Source organism: Pteronotus mesoamericanus, unplaced genomic scaffold (genome assembly GCF_021234165.1).
Source record: "Pteronotus mesoamericanus isolate MK-2021 breed Mesoamerican mustached bat unplaced genomic scaffold, CSHL_Meso_final scaffold_85, whole genome shotgun sequence".
NCBI lineage: Eukaryota > Metazoa > Chordata > Mammalia > Chiroptera > Mormoopidae > Pteronotus > Pteronotus mesoamericanus.
Window position 1 is genome coordinate 19066925 of NW_026555329.1, and position 25851 is coordinate 19092775.

At 37.8% G+C, this 25851-nt stretch overlaps 1 protein-coding gene across 1 annotated transcript in view; it reads right to left on the reverse strand.

The window, feature by feature from the left end:
- PPP1R9A (protein phosphatase 1 regulatory subunit 9A) overlaps window positions 1–25851 on the reverse strand; it is a 269005-nt gene that overhangs the window by 53389 nt on the left and 189765 nt on the right. Inside the window, exon 8 of the mRNA XM_054564340.1 lies at window positions 12640–12795. Within this exon, the coding sequence (XP_054420315.1) occupies window positions 12640–12795 (156 nt within the window). The remainder of the gene's footprint in view (window positions 1–12639; window positions 12796–25851) is intronic.

Genomic DNA, 25851 nt, shown 5'->3' on the forward strand with positions numbered 1-25851 from the left:
CCTGCCGAGAACGGTAGCTCTCCTGTAACATTCTGCATGTGTACCTGCTGGGTGTACTTTGTTTATTTCTCTCAAACAAGGTGAAGATGGAACATGTGCTCATGTTGCTGAATCAATATAATCCCAATATAACTGCACTAGAAATAAAAACATCCTTATGAACTATCATAAATAAAAAGATTGAACTTTTGCATTGTCTGTACTTATCCTATGGAAGCATGGGAAACTTTTTTTTTAAGTGAAAAATATTGTCTTTGCAGGAAAGATTTTAGAAGTGCTCTGGTAGTAGGCATTTTACAATCATGTAAGAGCAACAGTCTCTGCTCTTACTTTAGAAGGGCAAAATAATAACTGGTGTACTTCATGAAGGCGTTTCAGCATTGGAATTACAATTTTTACAATTATCTTTGTGATTATTTGGAGTCCGTCTTACCTATGACAGTGTAAGCTCCACAAAAGAAGGAATCGGGGCTATTTTTTGCCTCTACTTTGGTGCTCTTAAAATGAAGCTAAGCCATTGTTCTTTGTAACTTCTGCTCAAAGCCTTACATATGGAACCTATCTTTACATGAACAAAACTATTATTCTCAGGGAATAGCTTATGCAAAATTCACTCATACTGGCTGACAATCCAATCTGAATGACAACACTAATTGCAGTGCGTGTAGCACAGGGTGAGATACTCCAGCAAGGTCACTCTCTAAGTAGGAGCTCATCAGCTGGTGATTAATGGTGAAGGTGCTGGATGTAGGTGACGGCCTGTAATTACAGTCCCTTTGAAGACAAATATTTGTTTACTGCTAGGTAAGTAACATTTTATAGCTTCTCCACATGTTAATGCAAAGTTCCATGAAGAAAACTTTATTTTACTGTCTTAATGCATTCATACCTTTTTTAGATTATTTTGTACATTCACTATGATTTAAGTAAAATAATGCATTTTTTTACACTCAATTTTTTTTTCCTTAAGACAAACATAGAACTGTATGGGGCACTACTGCCCATGGCTGCTGAGCAGCGGGGAGGACCGGAAACACTGGGTAGTCAATTTAAACACCTGGTCTGCAGTTTCTGACTCAGCCTCTTGCTACTTCCCACTAAATCTGCAGTGAAATCACATTAAAAAAAGAACAACTCACAACCAAATGGACACTAAAACTAAAAACAACTGTTACTAAAATATGACAAAGTCATGAAATTGGATCAAGAAAAATCAATCCAATCTCCTCTCAAAAGACAAAGAGGTGCTGCCCTCACTGACTGCTTTAGATCTCGAGTCTTTCCAGTGAGAAGCTTGGGAAGCCTCTACTGCCTTTCCCAGGAACTGGCCTCCAGCTGGGCCCTCTGGTCCTCTCAGGACCCCATAGTTACTCAGAAAGCTGCTACCAGAATAGCTAAGAATGCAGGAAGTTGCCTGGAGTGCCACGTTGCATACAGACCCCAAAGCTGCAGACTTTAGCTGCAGACCCCAAAGTAGAGCAATGTAGACAAGGGTGGTCATAGTGGTTGCTTTGATAGCAGGGAATAATCTTCCCCCGCCCCCCGCCCTTTAATTTAGAGAACTAAGTGGCAAGATCTGGAAATCTCTCCCCTTAGTACAGAGAACTGTACTAGACTGGAAGCTGGACACACAGATATACCCTCCTCATGTAGGTCTAGGCATGGGATTCATAATCACAAAAGTTGGGTTACTGCTGACTAACATCAAATGCAAAACAGTTTTTGTCTCATCTCAAGATGAATAAAGGAGAAACAGGCATCTGATACCTTCAGATCAAGGTAAAAACAGTATCGACTTGAAAATTCAAGTAAGTAAATCTGTCGGAATGATGTATTCTATAGTAAAAAGATATTTTAAGGAAACTATGAAATGCCAGGATGGAGAGAAAGTGAAGAAGCATGAGAAATGGATGATGAGTAAGGAAACTAAAATATAGTAAAAAAGTAAGTCTTGTTGGAGGGGCTGAAGAGCATACATGAATTTGAAGTCAAAAGCATATTTAATGCCACAGAAAATGGTATCACTGATATGAGAGGACACATCTGAGGACAATCTCAGACACTGAAATAATAGAAAATGAAATAATACTTTAAAAAGATTATAATGACACGATTTCTAGAAAAACAACAACAGAATAAGCTGAAACTGAGTAAGCTGAGAGTATAAGTATTTGTTGTCCATATTTTATAAAGCTAACTGAAAACAAAAAAAAGTGACAAATTTTAACAACAATCTTGTCTTAGAAACCAAGACTGTATTAAAAACTTTTATATGGAAGATGCAAATGGTATTGTTTTGTTCTTAATTTTGAAAATTATAGATATAGAAACTACTTTTAAAAAGCTTGAAGATAATTCTTAGTAAAAACCAATATATGATTGTTTGCAGATGATATGATAGTGTACATAGAGAACCCTGTAGACTCTACCAAAAAACTCCTCAACCTAATAAGTGAATTTGGCAAAACAGCAGGATACAACGTCAACATTCAGAAATCAAAGGCATTTTTGTACACCAGCAATGCAATAGAAGAAGAAGAAATCAGAAAAAAAATACCATTCGATATAGCAAGAAGAAAAATAAAGTACCTAGGAATAAATTTAACCAAAGAGGTAAAAGACCTGTACGCAGAAAACTATACAACATTGAAAAAAGAAATTAAGGAAGACACAAATAAATGGAAGCATATACCGTGCTCATGGATTGGAAGAATTAATATCATCAAAATGTCCATACTACCCAAAGCAATTTATAGATTCAACGCAATCCCTATTAAGATACCAATGACGTATTTCACAGAAATAGAACAGACATTTCAAAAATGTATATGGACCCATAAACGATCCCGAATAGCCTCAGCAATTTTGAGAAAGAAACACAAAGTAGGAGGGATCACAATACCGGACATCAAACTATATTACAGAGCTACTATACTCAAAACAATCTGGTACTGGCACAAGAACAGACCCATAGACCAGTGGAACAGAATAGAAAGCCGAGAAATAAGCCCAGGTCTCTATGGGCATCTAATATTTGACAAAGGGGGCAGAAGCATAAAATGGAGCAATAATAGCCTCTTCAACAAATGGTGTTGGGAGAGCTGGACGGCTCCACACCATACACAAAAATAAACTCAAGATGGATAAGAGACTTAAATAGAAGTCGCAACACCATCAAAGTCCTAGAGGAGAACATTGGCAGGAAACTCTCAGATATCCCACGCAGCAATTTTTTCACTGATATGTCTCCTAAAGCAAGGGACATAAAGGAAAGAATAAACAAGTGGGACCTCATCAAAATAAGAAGCTTCTGCACGGCAAAAGAAAACATCAGCAAAATGAAAAGGGAGCCAACCATATGGGAAAATATACTCGCTAATGATACATCAGATAGAGGTTTGATCTCCAACATATATAAAGAACTCACTCGACTCCACTCCAAGAAGACAAACAATCCAATCAAAAAATGGGCAAAGGACCTGGGCAGACGCTTTTCCAAGGAGGAGATACAGAGGGCCCAGAGGCATTTGAAAGGATGCTCAGCATCACTAGCCACTAGAGAAATGCAGATCAAAACCACCATGAGGTACCACACCGGTCAGAATGGCCATCATAAACAGATCAACAAATAGCAGATGCTGGCGAGGCTGTGGAGAAAAGGGAACCCTAGTACACTGTTGGTGGGAATGCAGACTGGTGCAGCCACTGTGGAAAGCAGTGTGGAATTTCCTCAAAAAGCTGAAAATGGAACTGCCTTTTGATCCAGTGATTCCCCTGCTGGGACTATAACCCTAAGAACACCAAAACGCCAATACAAAAGAACCTATGCACCCCAATGTTCATAGCAGCGCAATTTACAATAGCCAAGTGTTGGAAGCAACCTAAATACCCATCAGTAGATGATTGGATCAAAAAATTATGGTACATTTACACAATGGAATACTACACAGCAGAAAGAAAAAAAGAACTACTAAACTTCGCGACAGCATGGATGGAACTGGAGAGCATTATGCTAAGTGAAATAAGCCAGGGGGCGAAAGACAAATACTATATGATCTCACCTATAAGTGGAACCTAACCAACAATACAAAGATGCAAGGAAAATAAGACGAGCAACACTGAAAGGAAAATCAACAGAGACAGGAGGGAAGGCGGCGGGGGGGGGGCGAGGAAAAGGAAGGGAAGGGGAAAGTCAAGGAACATATAGCAAGGACTCATGGACAAAACCAAAGGGGAAGAGCTGAGGGAGGGAAGGAGAGAGGGGGGGAAGGGAAAGTGGTGGGGGGGAGGCAGAGACAAATGTATTTGAAAAAATAAATTAAAATAAAATTAAAAAAAAAACAAAAAAAACCCCAATAAGTGTAAAAGAAATGTAAACATAAAATGGGATGAGCTAAATTAGATCTTAAATAATTAAACAATAAATTTAAATTGCTAGATTCTCTTAGAGTCCAAGATAGTATTTCTTAAATTTACAATAAAACAAAGTGCTACGGTTAGGTTTATGTTAAAAGTAGGCACACACATGTACACTAGTGTGTTTATCTGGAAACTACAAACAAAAGTAGCAGATTATTAACATCAGACAAAGGATAGTTAAAACTCTTTAAGTCATATTTTATGTGCTTTCAAAAGAACATTGAAATATATAATCAAAGTTGTTAGACCCAAATTTTATGATGTTAAATTTTACTAAATGGCTTTGTTTATTAAGTTAAGTAGTAAAAGTTAATAATGTTACAGAACGTATAATACACAAAGTATCACTTTTTTCCACAAATACCCATATTAATCTATAATAAAAACTCTATCTTAAAAAAATCAAAACTTGTAAAAACAATGTTATCTGACCACAATGTAAGAAAACATTAAATTAATGCAAAAACTACAAATTAAAAGTTGTTTCCTCAATTAGTGAAGTCAAAGAGAAAATGAAAACAGTAAAAATGAAAAATATAGACTATTTGCAAAATCAGGACAAGAATGTATCTTTAAACTAAAATAAAATATGTAGTCAAAGGCCTAATCTGAGAGAGATTCATAGTGTTAAGTGCTTTTGTGTTTAAAAAATAAAATATTATAATAAATTTGTTTACTGCAAGAAATTAGAATAAAAGAAATTAAACATTCCTAAGGATAATAGGATAATGGAATTAAAAAAAAAAGGTAGAAATGACTACATTAGGTAGGGGAAAACTTCCAGTTTAGTACAACATGGCAAACCGACAAAGGCATTCATTGCCTCTCCTGAATTCAACTTGAGAGATGCCAAAAAAGAAAAAGAAAAAAAGGAACACAAATGGGCTTCAGGGTCTCTCATTCATCAGTTCACAAAAAAGCTTGTGAGAAACTGTAAGACACGGAACATAGATGTTTCTAGATATTTGGGGGGGAAAAACTGAGGATTTGAAATAAGAAAATGTCAGCAAACCACGAATGAGTCAACAATCTAACTAATCTTTAATCTTCCACAGGTGACCCAGGTAAGCCTGCACCTGAAGGTGAATCAGGGACAATCTATTGCGATGCCCTGCAGTTTGGATGATCCTGGCCACTGAGTTACTCTTTGGTTCCACATGGTAAGGTAGCAGCATCAGGACAATGGTGAATTAACATCAGGGCAGCACTGCAATCCCATTTGAGTTGGAAAGAAGTGTAGGTGACTAGCAACTATTTATTTTGTAAAAGGCATACCTATCAATATAATTAACTAGAACTCCTGAAATACAAAACAATAAAATTGGAGAGGAGAAGTACATGTGAGTATGCTATGGCTATTATTTTGTTGAATGGTAACAACATAGCTATTGATCTGTTTTCTTTATTGCTAGGAGAAAATAGCTCAAGGCTGAGTGCAAGTTACTCAGGGGAAATCTCTGGAAAAATTGAATAAAATGTTTAACTTTTAAGCAGCAGATGAAAATTTCCTGAATCTAATGGCAAGTAGGTAAAAGATTAAAAAACAGTAAGAAAGCATTAAAATTGTAAAATATGAAATAAGTCAGCAGATTTAACTTCTAATATTAAAGTAACCAAAGTAAATATAAATGGGTTAAATTCACCAATTAACTGACAAAGACTCCCAGTGTCATAAAAAGGTAAGGTTTAGGAAGAGGTTGACTAAATAAAACACATTTGAATAAAAGGATACAGAATGGCTAAAAACAAACAAAAAAATAGAGAAAATAGATGCTGTGAAGCAAATATGAAGCAAAAAAAGGGCAGTGTTGACTTTTTACTATCAGGTAAGATAGAATTTGGGGTAAAATACATCATAAGGTACAAGAGAGGTGTTATAATAAATCAAGAAGTTCTAATAATCCTAAACTCTTATGGGGATAATGACAAAGATTTAAAATATACAAAACGAAAATTGATAGGATTATAGGGAAAATCCTGTAGCTTTTGATTTAACATGCTTTTCAGAATTAATTGATAAGATAAAATGTAAGCTGTGCTATAGAAAAATGTGTATTTATATTGTTAACAAAGCAGCATTGCAAGATATGTTAAAGGGACTCCTTTAAGAAGACGAAGAAAAAGAGTCTATGAACACCCAGTTCCTTTCACAGTCACCAATACTTGATATTGCCAATATTTTTAATACTTATTAATCTGATTGTGACAATGATGTGTTATTTTAATTGTTACTTTATTATTTGTTGAAACTAAACCTGTTTCTGTATATTTCTTGCCTGTTTCTATTGTTTTTAAAAAGCTTTAAATGACCTTTTGGTATTCTTTATCCATGTTTTGATTAATTGTTTGTAGAACTTTTTCCCTAAGAAACAAAGAAACCATTAACCCTTTTTTAGGTGTATTGGAAATACTTTCCTACTCTACTAGTTGTCCTTTAACTTTTTTTATATGTATATTACTCTATAATCTTAAATGTTTAATATAGCCATATTGTCAATATTTTACTTTATAGCTTCTGGGTTTGAATATTTTACTTCAGGGTAAGAAAAATATTATTTTGTATTTTCTCCTAAAACTCCTTAGATTTTACATAATGATTTTTAACTCACCTGAATATTTTTTGTCTAATGTGTCAAATAGGGCTCTATATTTGTTTTATTTTAAGTAATAGTGGTCCATGCACCTTATTTGTTGGATAAGCCTTATTTTCCCCATTGAGCTGAAATACCGGTTTAATCATATATTAACATTGTTAGATATATACATTTGTTTCTAGAGTGCTCATTTTATTCATTGATCTACTTGATTATTTCTGTGCTGGTGTCATGTTTTTTTTAATTGCTGAGGCTTTATAATGGATTTAAATTTTTTAATATTTTATAATGGATTTTGACATTTAAAAAAATAAAATCAGTCTGCAGTTTAAAAAAAATTGGTTTACTCTTCATTGCCTATTTTCCATTACCATTCACCCCCCTTACGCCTCTTCCATCTCCATCCCCACCACACGGCTGTCCGTGCCCATGGAAATCTTACATAAGTGAAAAACATATATAAATTTCATATCCAAACATAGAATATGAGTGCTTTTTGCATACATGAGCAATATTTAAACAAACTTATTTCTGTGTTAAGCTACAAAAGTCTCAAAAATTCTAAACATCTATCATATGGAATATCTTTTCTGACCTGAATATAATAAAATTAGAACCCAGGAACCAGGGAGTAACAAAATAAAGTTCCATATGTCTAGAAAGTGAAATATGTCACTAAATAAATTTTGTTAAAGATGAAATCCCAAGAGAAAATAGATCTAAGAGACAGTACATTCTAAATGTAAAAAATTGTGACATGTAGCTAAAGTAATATGCAGAAAAAAATTATAGCTTTAAATAATATTCTGTAAGGCTATAAATAGCTATTTATAGCCTTACAGAATGTAAGAGTTATAAAAAAATAAATGTAGTAAACACAACTGATTAATGCCAATAAAGAAGGATGAAAAATAAAGATATTAGTAAAAAATAATAAAATAAGTAGTTTTTAATTCAAAAAGAAAAATAGGAATGTAAAAAATAACATTACAGACAAAATTCTAGAAAAAAACTAAAAAATGAAAATATTTAAATAAAGAAAATAAAAAGGGTAACTAAATATAGATATTAAAGATTTCAGTACTTTAAAATTGTACTATAAAAATATGTTAATGATTATGAGTGCCTAGGAAATATATGAGAAATGTATTCCTGAGAAATGCAAATACAGGGCCCAGCACAAATAACGCCCACCCTCTCTCTTTTTTACAAAATCTTTCATTACAAAATAATTAGCACGTTATTCTGTAACATAACAATATCACACTCAAGCACACCATGTGACATTTTAGGTGAAATGTTCAAATTAAAACTATAAATTATTACACCCATGTTATTATCCCACCGACCACACTCAAGCAGGCGTTACTTCTGCCAGACTCTGTATATCAAAATTGGCTCAAGAACAATTTGAAAATCTGAATAGAGTAATAGCTGTTATAAAAGGTATTTAAAACCTTCCTCCACAAAGGCACAGATGGTTTTATAGCTGAGTAATGAATGACAAACTTTCAGGGAACAGTAATTTCTACCGTATGCAAGTCATTAAGTCTCTCTTATTAAAGTCATTTCTGAAAATAGAAAAATAATGAAACCTTGTTAACTTATATCAAAGCTAATATAACCTTTGTGGCAGCTTTTGAGTAATCCACTCTATGTAAGATTTTCTCTTATATACAGGTGGATGCTTATTTGTAACTAATAAGGGGCTATAAAATTTAAGACATCAGGAAAAAGACTTGAATTAAAGAGCTATATTCCATAAGCTTGGATTAAAAGAGTCAATGTGATAAAAATGCCAGTTTTCTGCAAGTTAATTTACTAGTTTAATGTAATTACAATAAAAATTACAAAGAAGTTTTTTCCCAAGAAAATTAATAAAGTGATTCATATGTTTTCCAATAAGTTGAAAAGAAAGTTTCTGAAGAGTTAGATATGATTTATTCCATCAATGTTTAATACACATTATAATAATATTTCAGCAAAGAATGAGAAAATGGAACAGAATATGAAGGCCCAAAGCAGTCCAGAGTGTAAAAACACAAATTTTGCATCTAGTAATGCTGGCCCTCCAACCAGAGGGAAATGGGTAAATGAGTATTTAATAGAAGTGCTAGCCATCTTGTTAACTATTTGGGAAAAATTAAGTTAAGGTACTTCTCTTGTTGTATACAGAAAAGTCCCAGTATATGCTTGATCATGTGTATTCGACAAACATTTAAGCTCTAACTGCTTGCCAAAGACTGTGCAAAGGCTGAGGATGAGCAAGGCAGGGGAGCCTGAAGTCTACTAGGAGGATACACAACTGGCCAAAAGTACGGCTGGTTGAGATGATGTCAGTCTAAAGTGCTTTGTCCAAACAGTATGACATGTACTTTTGCTTGAAATAATGTAATTAAGGGTACCCTCTGTTATATGAGACTTTGTGCAGATTCCAATACAACATGGCTATCCACCCCCACCCCCAGGTTTTGTGCATAATCTTATGAAAAATATCTGGGCTATGGAATATTGGGACACGTATGTTAATCACATAAAGAAATTTAAAGCTGTGACGTGGACACTGCGTAAGATGCTGTGTAAGAGTGCCACGCAGCTGCTTCTTGGTGGCAATATCCTGAATATGTTAATGTTACATATAAAACAAAAGAAAATTAGTCAATTAGAAGTGAAATGATGTGGTATTTGTTTTTGAGGTGGGGACAAACCTCCAATTCTTAAAAATCAACGTTAAACGAAAACTACAGATTTGATTATTCAGGCTAAAAGCAAATCAGCTCTGTTATACAGAACAGGTCCAGATCATGGAGCAGCCTACAACAACGTCAGACAGCAAATAATTTAGGATTTGCAGACGCACGGTTTCTGTACCACTACTCAACTTTGCTGTTGCTGCATGAAAGCAGCCACAAACAATTCATAAATGGATGTCCATGGCCATGTTTGAATAAAACTTTATAAGAAAGGCAGTGGTTAGATTTAGGCAATGGGTTATTGTTTGCCGTCCCCTGGTGTAGGTCATGCAGTTGTCTACACAATGGTGTACACTTCAAATAATATTTATAGAGCACTGAGTCCCTGGCTCAATTCAGAGAATGAAGGATATAACTTTCCATAGAGTATTTCTGCATTTAGGCTTTAGCTGCCACAAAAGAATGTGGACCCTACTTTCAGCTCATTATCTAGCGAAGAGTAGGGACCATACTCACCTGGCAACATGAAAGAGTTATCCTATCGGCTCTTGCCCGGGTATACTGCCTTGACTTTACTGCCTCAAAGCTGGATTGAGAGTTAGAACATCCAAGAAAGATTTCTTAAAGAACAAGGCCCATCTGTTCTTCTAGGCAATCTTTATTCTTGGGCCAAATCACAGCCATGGAGAAACAGGTACCCAGATCACATCCCTTTCTTATACTCAACCACTTCCTGCAGAACTTTCTTTTTCCACAGTGCTTTTTGGTTTGAAAACATCAGTTAATTCAGAAAGCCTTCATAAGAAGTGGTCCTAAGACAGGCATTGCTGTAAGGAAATTCTGAGTCACAGTGTATACTTCATTGTATTGAAACATTTGGATCTGATTTAGAACTAGGAATAGTTAGCTATAAGTCATCTGAAAAACCCATGCATTTTGCCTCAGGGACTCTGTGAACTATCTCAATGGAAATGGTTCGACCTGACTAATAATAATAGGGGAAAGAAAAATGGGCACTCTCAACACACAAATGCTTTTCTATATCAACATGAAAAGCCATTCTGGTCGCAACTTGGCATTAAGTATCGTGAGTCCCCAGAATATTCATATTCTGTTATTTAATAACTCTATTGTGAGAAATCATCCTAAAGACAAGAACAAAGGTATTTTTATAGTATTACTTTTAATAATAATAATTTTAAAAAGGCCTGAAAACAGGGACACATGGAATAAATAGACTGACAGCTGTCAGAGGGGAGGAGAGGACTGGATGAAAGAAGGGAGAGGATCAGCCAAAGAACATGTACGCGTGACTCACCAACACAGGCAACAGTGTGGTGACAGCCAGCGGGGTGCGGGGGGAGGGCTGGGTGGAGGTGGGCAAAGTGGGGGAAGAAGGACATGTAATGGTGTCAGCAATAAAAACGGAAAAAGGATAAATAAAAAGATATGGAAACAAAGAAAATGTTCCAAAACAAGGAATTAGGATAAATCATGAAAGATCCATAAGATAAAAGAGTGAAGAAGCATCACTTATGGGAGAACATTTGATGATGTGGGAAAATCCTAATAATACAAATTTAAATGTAGAGTAAGAATTTAACACAGAATGTATTATATATATAATCCCAAATACCATGATATTGGGATCATGGATGATTGTTTGGTATTTATACAAGTCTTTATTTTTCAAAACTCTATAATGAACTTAAGTTTTTTAAATAAAAACTTATACTTGAAAAGCACATCCACTTTGATGCTGGTCTCACAAATGTAAATTCATCACAGGAATTTAAAAGGCAAGTCAACATATTAGGCATATTAACTGTAACATCAGACTGTATAAATTTGCCTATTTATGATATACCAAAATTAAAATTAGAAATTACAAATAAAATGAGAAACCATGAACCTGCAATTACCAACCTTGTTTTCCACGTATAGGACATTTGCCCCCCACTGTGGTCAAGTCCCTAACAGACTTGAAACCACACAACAGAGGTTTTCAAGCCTCTGCTTCAGGGTCACTGTGGGGAGGCTGTAAATAACAACATGCTTGTCTTCCAATACTGGAGGATGTTCCCGGAAACAATGAAGAATAAACTGACTGCGGTCCCATTCGCCAGGAGGAGTTTGTGTGGTCACCTGCACGTGCCCCTGAGGGTCCATTCTTGGCCTTTTCTCACAGTTCCTGCCTAGAGAGCACTGACCTCTTCAGATTTCAAGGCTGCATCTCCCTGGCTGCCCCGCCTGGCTTTGACCAATGGGTAGCATGAGCAGGTACAGGGGAGCATCTGCGTATACAGCACACTTGCCCCCACGGTGTAATTTTTAGCAGTGGCTGCATCTGATAAAGCCGCAGATGTTGAATGGCCCTTGTTAGAAAGGCCGTCTCCCTCTTTACAATTAGGCCAAAAGATGGCAACAGCAGCCCCCTGCTGGGGCCCTGTGCACTTCACCATCTATCCCTCTGTTCAAAGTTCACTCACTCAACTTCCTTCCATTAGACCATTTGGTTATGTCACCTGACTCTGTTGGGACCCTGTCTATTTTAGGAAAAGAAAATAAAAAAAAAACTTTTTAAGAAACCACTCACTTAAAAGAAGTCTTATCACCATGTCCAAAACTTCTAGAAAAACTGGAAAAATATAACCTGAACTTATGAAAATTGCACATTTAAGCTATAGCTTGCAATTATGGAATAGACAAGTTGTAAGCCGCCACTATGACAAGTCACAAGCATTTAAATGAATGATGGTGGAATGAGGTCCACTTAACTTTTACCTTGAAATTCAATGTGATTGAAGACAACCCACTATTAAAAGGCTCTATTTTGAAAACCGATTATTCTTACTGCATTTTTGAAACAAAAATATATACTTAATAGTGAAACGGACAGGTATCAAAAAACATTCTGGGGACCAGCAGCTTACCTCTTTGAACTTGTGACTGAGCTTGGCTGTGTCCAGGTCTGATGGGGAAAACATGTCTTCGTTCTCAGGCAGCTCAAAGACTTCGATGGCCATGTCACTGCCAGGAAGGACAGGGCCTACCTCATCCTCCTCTTCATCTGTGGCGTATTCTCCTGTCTGAAAGGAAGGGGATTTCAGAAATCTAGCTGTCCTCACCCCAGGGGGAGATGGGCTATTTGAAAATATGTTACAAAAGAGAACTAAGACGTCACCAAATGGTAAAAGGGTAAGTAGGCTTTTAAGCCAAGCATGCCAGATGCAGCCAATGTTATAAACGAATGTTAGTTCAAACACTCCAAGGGACATGTCTGTGCCGTGTACAAGCGCAGTTCTAAAAATCTAATAGCGTCAGTAGCATCTTTAGTATAGCAACAAAAGTTTTCAATCTAAGTATTTGATGGTTTCATTAAATAAAATTACACTGCTAAGGGAAACAATTCCTTTAAATTCTCACCACCTGTGTGGATAAGTCATCTGATACTAGAAGCAGGGAAGAAGGGGAGTTCAAATGATTCAGAGTTGGCAGGGACCTGAGTTAAGCCTAACGAAAGTTTAGTAGATTAATTCGCCTAAACTTTAGAATTCAGTCAGTTCTGTTTCATTCACTTTTTTAACTAATGTGGTTAACTAGCGACCTAAAGGGTAGTCTAAGTGTTTCTAAAGTAACATCCCACACAGGTGTATTGCTTTACTGGAGAGTACTTTGATAAAGCTTAGCATTTCATCAATGTCAAAAAAAAGTTCACATATTCTAGATTATCAGTTTTTCTTGAGAAAGCCAACTATCTGGCAATATAGGTCCGTTGTGACATAATAATAATTGGCCCTAGTCAGCAGTGGCTGTCCCTTCTGGAGGGGCACCACAACTTCTGTAACTCTGTATTAATCTATGCTGTTAGCTTCGCTCCTTCATTATACCCTCAGGCCCCTGAAGGTTTCTGAGTTTATAACGCCTGGAATAAATGTTCCCCTTGACCACTAACCTCCTTAACATGATTAGAAGGTAGCTCTGCTCCTGGCAACATCAGGCTATGAGATGCCAATTCAAAGTAACAGTTTGAAATCTATACTTTATAACTTAAAGATAGATCACTGATTTCACAGGGTTGAAAAAACAAATTGCCTTTAAAAAAACCTTCACAAAAAGTATACTGAGTGATTTCTTCCTTTGATTAAATAGGCTTAGCATCTGATTGCTGTTGTTTTCCTTTTGGTTCTGTACTATGTTCTTACTAAGCCTGAAGCTCTATTTCTTTTGCTATGTTTGTGAATGAAGGAAATGTGGTCATTAACCTCAGTTTAATAATTCCTCATGTCTGGAAGACTATATTCAATGGCCATTCTGACTTTTCCTTTTCAAGTAAAACAATTCTAGTTTTCTCATAGGTTCCCTTCTCTGCAATTCTGTGTTCTGATTCCCTGCAAGTTCTCCACATTTATCCTAAATTACGGGGACCAGAAGTAGGCATAACTTCTACTGAGGAACCTGAGGACCATCAACCATGACGAGCAAACTGCCTTGGCATCCTTCAGGCTCTACTTCCCACGCAGAGGTTATCATGATGAAGATTTCGACTTTGGTGGCACTTGTGTATAATAGTATCTGGAAGTCTAAGACTCTTTAGAAACCAGTCTGAAAAATGTCCAAGCCATTAGAATACCATTTTAAGTGTCCTAGGCACTGACCAGGGAAGGTAACTACGAGTGGGGGCTAGTTGGTTCCAGGTAGCTTTCATCTGTTGGTATAATTAGATCCTACCAACCTTAAAAGAACTCGAACTCCAGATTTGATATTTTTTTGTGATATTCTGTAAATTCATTTCCTATTTGTACCTAGGATGAGGTCTGTCTGTAAAAAATCCAGCCATTATTAATATAATGAGAATGGTTTGCATGACATTGATGTAACCTGGCAGCCAGGGAGAGTGGACTGGAATGCGCAGGTGTGAACAATGATGACTTCACCGTATTAGTCAGTGGGGGCGGTAGGCACCTTGAGTGAGCATGTGTACTGTGTGGCTGTCACATTCAAAATGAGTGAACAAGTAGAGCAACAAATCTGCATAAAATTTTGCATGAAGCTTGAATATTCCTCTGTGGAAACTCTTTGGATGATTCAGAAGGCCGCAGCTGTGGGCAACTTGTGACTGGCAGCTTCATGACAAAAATGCGCCTGCTCATGCATCATATCTCGTGCAGAGATTTTTGGTAAAACATCAAATCAACCAGGTGACTCAGCCTCTCTCCAGCCCAGATGGGGCACCCTGTGATTTCTGACTTTTCCCAAAACTAAAAATCACCTTTGAAAGGGAAGAGATTTCAGCCTGTCCATGAGATTCAGGAAAATACAATGGGTCAGCTGATGGTGATTGGGCAAACTGTGCGAGGTCCCAAAGTGCCTGCTTTGAAGGGGAATGAAGCATCCGTTGTCCTATGTACAATGTTTCTTGTATCTTGTATCTTCTTGAATAAATGTCTCTATTTTTCACATTACATGGCTGGATACCTCCTGGACAGACCTCTTATATTTAGAACCAACAGGTACTTTGTAAATCCAGGTGATGTTAATCAGTAGGAATGTAGCAAAGCTGGTATGTACACAATCTCAATACCTTGTTGAAAGTTTTGATTTAGAGATATAAAAGCCAATGCTTGTTTTTAATTACAACTAGTACCACAGCCACACTTTTATCATGAAGGCCTAAACCAGGTATATAAAATTTATTTCTATATCATCAATTTGATGAATATCATGAATGACTCAAAATATTAGGCTAAATTTAAAGTCTGACAATGATGTGGCACATTTTAAACATAAGAGCCGAAATGAACAACAGTATTTCCCTTTGCCAGCTTGAAAATAGATTTTTCTTCACTACATGCAAAGTAATGAATATAAATACAGGGTGGGGCAAAATTAGGTTTACAGTTTTATAGTTGTTTGTATGGAAAATAATACCACAATAAATAATATAAAAATGCATTTCTCATTTTGCAAAACAGAGAGTTTATTCTTGTACTACTATATATTGTATTATTTTGCATATGAACAACTGTAAACCTACTTATACCCCACCCTGTATGTTTCTAGGATGGGACCTGTCATAGAATCTTAACAAATATCATTTTAAAAATAAATCCAAGAATACCAACTGCATTTACCTGGTAATATCTATTACCTCTTAAGGAGGTTTAGTACTATCAAGAAAATGCACTGGGAAGTCATTTGATAAAAAGGAAGTATTTTGTCACATTTATTCTTTAATACTCCTTATACTGAATAACAGGATTAGTGTATATATAAGATATGCAATTCTTACCTTTATATATATATATAGTTTTGGCTTTGTCATCCATTTGAGTTATCAAAATTATCTTCATAAATTTATTAAGAAGGCTTCCTCATGATTCTTTTATTTTTTGACTTCACCAGTTTCCTTGTCATCTCTGTATCCTAATTATCTGTAATTCTGCTAGAATTCTTATTTTTCATTTCACCTTTTTATCTCCTAATGTCCTTCTTTCTTATTAGTCTTATAAACATGCTGAGGACAAAGTATGTCTTTTGCTGTCTTGATTGCATTAATGTCTTATTAGAGGCTCTGGAGAGGGTGTTGGAAAGTTTATGTTGCTATTCTCTCTTGCTGAGCATTTACCATTCCCATCCTGAAGAAGCTTTAGAACAAAAGATGCATTTACTACAGAATCTCATAAACATCTAGAAGTTAAAAAGTTACATTTATTAGATTAAGAAAGTATTATTCTTATACTTTTATCTTTATTGAAAATGGACATTCCTTTTATAGTTAACCTGCAAGTAAAATAAATTACATGGAAAGACACGTTAGCAGAATTGTATAAACCTGAAAATTAGGTTGGATTGAATCTGGCATTTACAGAGGATGGTGGACAACAATGTACAAAAGAACAGTTGCTACAACAAAGTATTCCCACTAGTATCCAGTTCCTTATCTTAATTTCTGGCCAGATTCAACATCTTTCAAGTAAACAGAGACTCTTGAAAGTTCTTTGTCCCAACCTGCAAATCCACTTTAAAAGAGACAAGAATAGCTCCCCATGTAAGAATTGACAGAGATAGTAAATGTTCCTTTTCATCTATTTGTCTATTTTCTTGATTACTATCTTATACGAGGCCTGTCAGAGGTATCCAGCTATGTAATATGAAAAATAGAGACATATATTCAAGAAGACACAAGGTACAAGATATATTGTGCAAAGGCAATAACACCTCAGTCCCCTTAAATGTACTTTGGCACTTTCGGACCTCGCACAGTTCTGATGGCCATCAGCCGCCCCATCCTATTTTCCTGAATCTCATCGATGGGCTGAAATCTCTTCCATTTCAAAGTTGATTTTAGTTTTGGGAAAAGTCAGAAGTTGCAGGACACCAAATATGGGCTGTAGGGAAGCTGAGTCACCTGCACAAGATGTGATGCATGAACGGATGTGTTGTTGTGATGAAGCTGCCAATCACCAGTTGCCCATACCTGCGACCTCCTGAATCATCCTAATAGTTTTCATGGAAGAATGTTCAAGCTTAATGCAAAATTCAATGCAAATTTGTTGCTCTACTTGCTCAGTCATTTTAAATGCAACAGCCACACAGTACACATGCTCACTCAATAGGGTCTACTGCCCCCATTCACTAGTACAGAGAACGTGTCATCGTTCATGCATGAGCACTGCAGTCTACGCTTCCTGGCTGCTGGGTTACTTCAATGTTGTGCAAACCATTCTCGTTATATTAACAATGGCTGGACTTTTTCCAGATAGACCTCATACTTTTTGCTAGCTCCTCCAAAAGGGGGCAAAATATGAGTAACAATTATTTCATAACTCACTCTGTGCCCAACACTGTCCATTTCTTAAAAACTGCATTACCATGCCATCTGAATTTGAGGAAACTGAGGCTCAGAGACTTTACCCAAGATCAGACTATTAGTTATGTTCTTGAAGGTATATCTAACATATTTCAAAGCCCATGCTTTTTTTTTTTTCCTGCTGCCTGCAGGATACATGACTAAAGTTTTGCAGGGGGTGGGGGGTAGGAATACATTCCTATCATTTTTCCCCAGTGAAAAAACCCTAGTGCATAATCCTGTTGTGTTGAGATTCCCCTTCCACATCTTTGAACATTATCATTCAATTCACTTTGAAGATTATGAGGAGTGTCTACAGTGAGCTCCAAAATTCTTATCCTCTTCTTTTTTCTCATAACGTGTTCACCCTGGGCAAGTGCAGAGAAATCTTCAAAAGATTTGGCTTATGGGTTGGCTGACTGATGTTTCATGTACTCTCTTTTATTTAAAAAAAAATTTTAAAAATACATTTATTGATTTTAGAGAGAGAGGAAGGGGCGGGGACGGAGGGAGAGACACAAGAACATCAATGTGAGAGAGAAACATTGATTGGTTGCCTTGTATACGAGCCCTGCAACCTTTTGGTGCATAGAACAACGCTCCAACCAACCGAGCCACACCAGTCAGGGCTCATGTACTTTTTCTTACATACACCAGAACCATAGCATACGGTCTATAGAATTACTGCAGTGTCTTAAAATGGATGAAGAAGATACTTGCAAAGCAAAATGAATGCAGAATTCCATGAGGTGTTTGTGATTTATATCTTTTACATTTCCTTCTCATATCTAATCTTCCTGAGTGACCAGTCTTTACTAAATCTTTCCTAAGCATTTTATCCCATTTTCACAGACATCATTTTATGCTCATATTACCTCACAGCATTTAACATTTTATTAAAATACATGATTACAATAATAAGTACAGTTGTCTCTTACTACACATGTAACTTTTGACTGGTGGGAGCAGAAGCATGTAGACCCACTAGAGCCTTGAACACCCAGGGGAGCTGTGGATCTCAGCCCAGGTTGTACAGAAGGAACAGACAAATCTGTTATATTGGTGAGCTGGTTAAGCAGAGACCAATGTAAGAATCTTGGTTTTGAAGTCACCTAGGCCTATGCTCAAATCCTGGCCCTGTGCTAACAAGTCTGTCATCACATTAAATTAGATGGCACCTGTGAAGTGTTTAATACAAATTCTGGCACATGGTAGGTGCTCAAAGTTGCTGCTGTTGCTGCTGGTTGCACTTATACTATAATAACAACATACTAAACTTCTCCAAATCTATCTTATAACCAAGACGTTTGCTAATAAGATTTGGTCTCAAAAATATTATGTTCTAAATGACCTCGCCACGTGAATCTTTTATAAGAAAATTGGTCATTTCTGAAATAAAATTTCTCCATTCCTTAACTTTATTCTTCTTCTCATATTCCCAGTTTTGGAGTAGGCACCAACTTCTAGCCAAGACCAAGGAAACGTCCAGGCCCCTGTTCTCTTCACATAACTGGATACTCTTCTACCCCAGTGATAAGAAATCAGTATCCACCTACTTAGCACATCCTATGAAGCTGCAGCTTTAAAACTCTTCTCTTCAACCCCTTTATGTTTCTGCTATATGCCTTATATCACTCACATGACGAGGCTGTTTATATCTGCCTCCCTCCATCAGCTTCCTTCAACTGCAAGTTCATTGGGAGTGCCCGGTAGGATTTATTCCTGCGCCCCCAGTGTGGCTAGCATACAGTTTGGCACAGGGCAGGCACTGAAGGAATGTTTGCTGAATAAGTTAATACAGTCTTAGCTACATCTGCATAGCATAGCAGAGCCTAATTTTCCTGTTAATTCTCCGCTTTCAAGTAAGAAATATAGTGAAGCACAGCTGTAGCTGGGGCCTAAATGACCCTTTGGGGGATTTTCTCTTATTGTTAGGCTCAACCATTAGCAGTAATTTTTGCTGTAGCAATGTTTGCTCTGGTATATTCAGGGAAACTAAATGGTGCTAATCATAAAAATAGCCTTAATTATGCAGTTTGTGTTGGAATTTGTTTATTGGATTTGAATTTGGTTATGTATATTTTCAGACTCAGTTCTGTGAGTGAATAGGAGAGAGTTGCTTTCTATCTGGAGAAGAAAAGACCTCAAACTAACCATTTAATGTTTGAAATTCCTAAATCTGCGCCAACCATCCAGATGGCTTTCAGCGAAGCAGCCCCTTCTCTGCAAAGGCCTCTTTTGCTTTGTTGTCAGTGGCCTTTCGTGTGTCCTACTTCTGTCCTCTGAGGCCACTTAGTCTCTTTTAACATCATTTGCTCATCTGTAAAGTGGGAATAACTGCGCCTTCTTCCTCAGTTTGGTGGGAGAATTTCCAGTAGCGGTATATTCCAAGTGTTCACCACAGTGCCTAGAATACGCTACATGAGTAGATGGCTGCCTGATTCTGGTTGTGTTCCCCATCCTTGCTTTTTCCAATATGATGCCACAAAGCCGTACAACAACAACAACAACAAGAACAAAAAGAGCAGGGTCTTTGGGGTTGGAAAGACTGGAGCCCCAAAAGAGAAGAAACGATGTCATGGATACGTTCACTAAGGACATGGTTGAGTCTCTAGGTTGTATCTATTGTCCTCTCCTCTTCTATAAAATGGTACAAAAAAACCACCAGTCTCATGGGGGTATTGATAGAACCCAAAGAAATAAAATATGTAAAACATCCCACATGATCCCTGGCCCATTTTGCTTCTTATTTATCAAGTCACTCAAAACTTCCTGGTCAATCTTTCTTCTCAGAATGTTTTCTGATATTTCACTCTATTCTTACTGTCTAGTCACCAAATCAGGAAAAATCTAAAAATCTGTATCTAGGTTACTGAGCTGGCCTTCTGTGTCCCCTGCCTTTAGCTGCTCGGCTCTCCAGGTCACTGGTAATGCTGCTGACAAATTATTTGTCCGAAAATGTCTAACCAGATAGAGTTAAGATTTGCCTATAAAATCTTTTTTTTAACCAAACTCATCTTTCTCTTCTTAAAACTTTCTAGCAGTTGTGGTAGACCACTCATAAAGTAGCATTTGATTTTATAATAATTTAAAGACTTCTTTAGTATACCGCCCTGACCCCGCTTCCTTTTGGAAAATGTACTCCTCAAAGGGACACCAAATATGGGGCTGCAGGGAAGCTGAGCTTCCCGGCAATTATGCTCTTGTGTAGTTTCTTCCCCTTCAATGTGTACTGGACCTAAAGATTAACAACCAGAGTACAACAAAAGTCATGGGATGTAGTTCCTGAGATTAGTTTACAAAAAGACTGGGACTTGCACCTCTTTTGTCCTCTTGCTTTTAAGAAGCAAGTTGCCACGTTGCGCATGGCCCTACGGAAAGGCCCACCTCAGGAGGAACGGTGTTTCTGGCCAGCAGCCAGCAAGGGCCTGATGTCCGCCAACGGTTCACATGAGGGAGCTTGGGAGTGGATCTCCTGTGTTCTGCCAACAGCTGGGAGTGAGCTTGGAAGCGCATCTTCCCCCAGTTGAGCATTTAGATGACTGCAGCTCTGGCTGACACCTTATTCACAGCCTTGGGAGAGATCCGGGGGCAGAGGCATCCAATTACAGTGACACACAGATACTGTAATGTATAAACATGACTTATTTCAAGTTGCTAAGTTTTGGTAGTAATTTGTTATACAGAAATAGAAAGGGGATATAATAAATACAGAAAAATGATAAAGTGACTTTGGAAACAGGCAACAAATGAAGGCTGGGAGGATTTTGAGGGCGATAGACTGTACGTGGAAATCTGGAAGGGGGCCCTTGTTGTGTAGCGGCAGAAAGCTTAGCAACATTCTCACCTTCTAAAAGAAGAAGGTCGGAAGTGTCCCTAGAGAACCGAATGATTCTAAAATTAAGAAATGGATACCAAACAAAGTTCAAACCCAAGGTACTACCAGGAGGAGATGGTCTAAAAGTGAAGCAGAGGGTGTGAGCATAAAGTCTTTTGTTAAAAATTCCGAGCTTAGGAAACCCTAATTTTTTAAAAATGGGTGGTATACAAGTCTGTCCCCTGTCCTAAAGAGAGACACTACCTCTATTATCCAAGGCTGTTCACTAGACAAACATCATTGAAAAGATAATCTGAAACAACAGTGTCTCTGTTGACAGGACAGGCAGAGCAGTGAGAGACCCATGGGGGGATTGTCTCCAGACAATATCCACCCGCATTTCTGCTCCATATTGGCTTCTGGTGAGTTCTCCCATGAGTATGATATTCCTTTGGCCATACAGGTGAATTTGACCAACAGGGGTTTGGCCCAAATCCATTCTCTCTCACTGCATATTCTTAGGAGTTCTATTAAGAGATCTCTAAGCAGCAGAATGAGTCTAGCCTGCAATATTTAGCTCAACATATTCCCCAAGGCTTCCAGGCCCTACTGGCAAAACAAATACCATAAACCATCAGGTCTACCTTAGAAAACCAGTTGACTTTCTCCTTAGTTTCTTTATCGACTTTTCCACTTGGCCTAAGGTATTAATTCAGATATAGCAGGATGTATCAGTGATTGCACAGATTTGGTGCTGGCCCACAAGATGAAAATGCGGGGTTCGGGGCAGTTCTGTCATTTATTGCAACCTTGGCCAGCCAGTTGAGGTTGACCTGAATCCATTCTAGGATGAAGGTGGTATCACGGATCACATCACCATTCAAATTTTGTACCACTTTATCTAGTTAGATGAGTCCGATTCTAAGAACAATTGCCTGCAGGATACATATCAGCTAACCCTCAGGAAAGCAACCCTGAGTAACCAAGAATAGCCTCCCTTCAGAGGGATCTCTGGATCATCTATCTGAGTGCTACGTGATCTACAGATGGTGTTTTTTTCAATACACAGCAGCTCTTATGACCGCCCCGAAGGTGCAGTTACATGAATGAGCCCAAAGAATCTGATCCGTTGCCACAACTTGCCAAACTGTTCCACAGTTTGCCATCCCAAACTTGAACCTGTCAGTCTGCCATTTTACAAGTCACCAGTTAGGTCACTGACAACAGTCCAAGAGTCAGTAAAAACTCAAGGTTCATCAAGGGGAGTACTGGTCAGGACCCTAACGATGGCCTTGAGTTCTGCCGACTGATTGAGCAGAGTGACTGAGTCCATTTTGGGGTGTGCCTCGCTGGTGCAGAGGCAGGAAAACAGCAGATGGCATTGGATGGCTTAGCTGAGCTCCCAGTGAGGCAAGCCCAGGTATCTAAGGAAACCTCTATGAATTGAAGGCCTTGCTGAACTGGAGGCCTTGTTTCTGGAGATGGATCAAGTTTCCCTGAAATGGAAAGTTGGACTTGTTCACGGAAATCTAAGATACTGTTGGGCCAAGGTGGCACCTTTCTTAAAACTATCATTTCTATTTGATAAGGAAGGTTTGTTGGGCTCTTCCAACCTTACCAGTCAGTGAGTTCCAGTGGACCATCTCAAACTGAGAACATTCAAGTGAGAGAGTCACAAGGCCTCATGCATCAGGCATTCGGTTTCAGTTTCCGTAAGAGCTTAGTAGATTAATAGCTGCCCCTCACCCCCATGTGAGTTTTGTTGTTGTTGTTGTTGTTGTTGTTGTTGTTCTTGCTGCATCACACATGGAGTGTTGTATTCAGAAATGGCCCGAGGGTTCTGCCAGCCATTAAGTATTTAAAGAAGCTGTGATTTCCCCTTCTCTTCCTGGGATTCTATATTGTTTCTGGACTACTTGGGAGAAAACAGGGAGAGTGTTCTATTGGTCCTCCTATTACTGCTCTACATGTGGCAATCTCTGAATGGAAGATCTCCATTGGCACTAATGGGACAAAGATGTACAGCCATATAACACCAGTTCCGCTAACACATCTAACAGCAGAAGCCATAACAGCATTATCTTGTATTTGCCCAAAGGGCCACATCTACAAGGCTGCTTTAGCTTCCCTTCCCACTGTGAACCCTGCCCCAACCACATTTAGTTGAATTTGGGTGTCTTTTCTCACTACGGGACTGGGTGAGATGTGATCTGTGACCCAGTATTCACAGAACCACAAAATTTGGGTGCCTCCCCTTCCAAAGTTCCCCAGCGTATTCAAGGGATTCATATAGCATTTGGTCTCTCTGGAGGACAAGAAGGTCTTGCCCTGCCCCTAGTCATCTTTCTCCTTAAGGTCAGGGCGGAGAGAGGCACCAAGGGGCATTGAAGCAGAGAGCAGCTCTGGGCCAGACATCAGTTTTGAGCCATGCGGAGATTATTCCCATTTTAACTAAACTTCCAATGTCCACCCAAAGCACCATGTAAGGTGAGTCATCATTACTAACGCAGCCTATTTAGATGTGGGGAGTCTGACTCAGAAGCCATCGCCTTGACTCCCACAGCGGGGACTCTGTTATGGAGCACATCTCAATCCGGAGTCCAAGTGTAAATCTGGTTTGAACATAAGGGATGGTGAAGTTTTCCAAGCTGGTGAGGCTGACTGTGAGAAATTGGAACAGGTTCTCTTTCTCCAGAGGGTTCCTTTCACCAGCATTACAGACCAGGTAGGACCCAAATACTCACCAGTGTTGTCCCACATGAGTTTGTCTGTCTCAAGGAAATCTCCTTAATGAGACCAATATTCCCTTACAGCATCCAAGTCCTACTACAAAAGGCTTTGAGATCTTTTACTGCCTGAACAAATCTAAAGTTGGCAAGATAAACTGCAGGAGAGGCTGAGTCAAAAGGCAGCCCAACTCTTGCTCTGTCCCCTTACCTAATGTCATGTGCCTTGCCCCATGAACTCGCCAGCAAACCAGCCTAAGTTATAAGGGATTCCCAAGCTTCTGATCATGGCGACTGCAAATTCCTTCCTTTCATCTTCAGTGTGGGTGAGTTTCTCTGTGTTGTCTAAACAAGGTCAGAAACTTCCTCTGACCCAGAATGGTTCTTCATACTGGTTGATACAGTCTACCATGATTTTTGTGCTGGTACCACAAGCCCCAATTTCCAAAGAGTAAGGAGAAGAGGGCCAGATGATGCCTACACACATAGCCATGACAGAAGAGGACCCCAGAGCTTGAGTAACCTGCATCTTTTATAACAGATAGTAAGGATTACTGCCCTTGCTCCAGAGGGAAAGACTATCTTTCAAGGCTAAAAAGATAGTTCTGAAAAGGTAGTCCAGATCAAAGGGCATTTCTGAGTGCCCCAGGAATGCAAGAGCCCAGTAGAGAACTGTTTCCCAATTATTATTTAATGGAAAAAATGTCTAGAAACTCAGCTGAACGTTTCTACAATATTGTTCAATTTACCTTTTCAAAGACTTCCCAACCAATATTCCTTTTCTATATACTCTGCTCTGCAGACAAACTGGCCTTTTTATTTTTTGAATACTCTCAATATTGAGCTGGTTACTCAGTTATAGAAAAAAAATAAAACAACAAAAAAAACTTACTGCAATCATATCTGAAACCAAGAATCTCAAATTCATGCTTTTACTTTGTATGTCCTTAGTTATGATGATTCCTTTATAGTATGGGTATGTGGACTTTTGACAGGTTGCCTTGAAAATGATTTAAATTCTTTACCATATATATTTATTATTTCCACAGCAAAACAGAAAGCTTCATAGGAGTATAAACTATGTTTTTCCATGACTCAATAGTCCCAATTCGATTCTCTTAATAAATGTTATCCACTTGCTAAGACATAAATGCCATTGTCTTTAAGTCCCTGATAAATGTATTCTATATGAGGAGGGAACCAGTGATCCCTATTTCTCCCACTGAGATACAGAGCTGAACAGTCAACAGACCAAAGCAGACCTCTGTAATTCAAATGTCACACTGCAATTTCAAGTTGGCAGCCTTCCTTGAGTTTCATTTTACTTGCCTAGGAAACAATGAAGCACTTATTCTGATGCCAGCAGAACTGTGGGAAGAGACTAAGAGATTTGTATTTCCTTGAATTTTAATCTGCAGAAGAGCACAACTACAGTGACCAAAGAGTTGTGGTACATGTTATTATTATTTTAACAATTCCATAATTATACAACTAATTGAATCCTGGAAAATATGGGGTGTTTATATAAAAACTGACTCATACATTCGTAAAAATGTTAAAAGGCCACCAAATAAAGCCAGAAGTTATGGATACAGAATGTATAGTAAACAATAAAAAAAAATCAACAAAAAAGTCATTAATGGTATTTCTATGGATTATCTACCCATTAATAATAAATGTAATCTCAATCTTACAATTTCCTTGGAGGAAAAACAATTCTACTCCTTTCCTCATTGTGGCTATCTGGTGG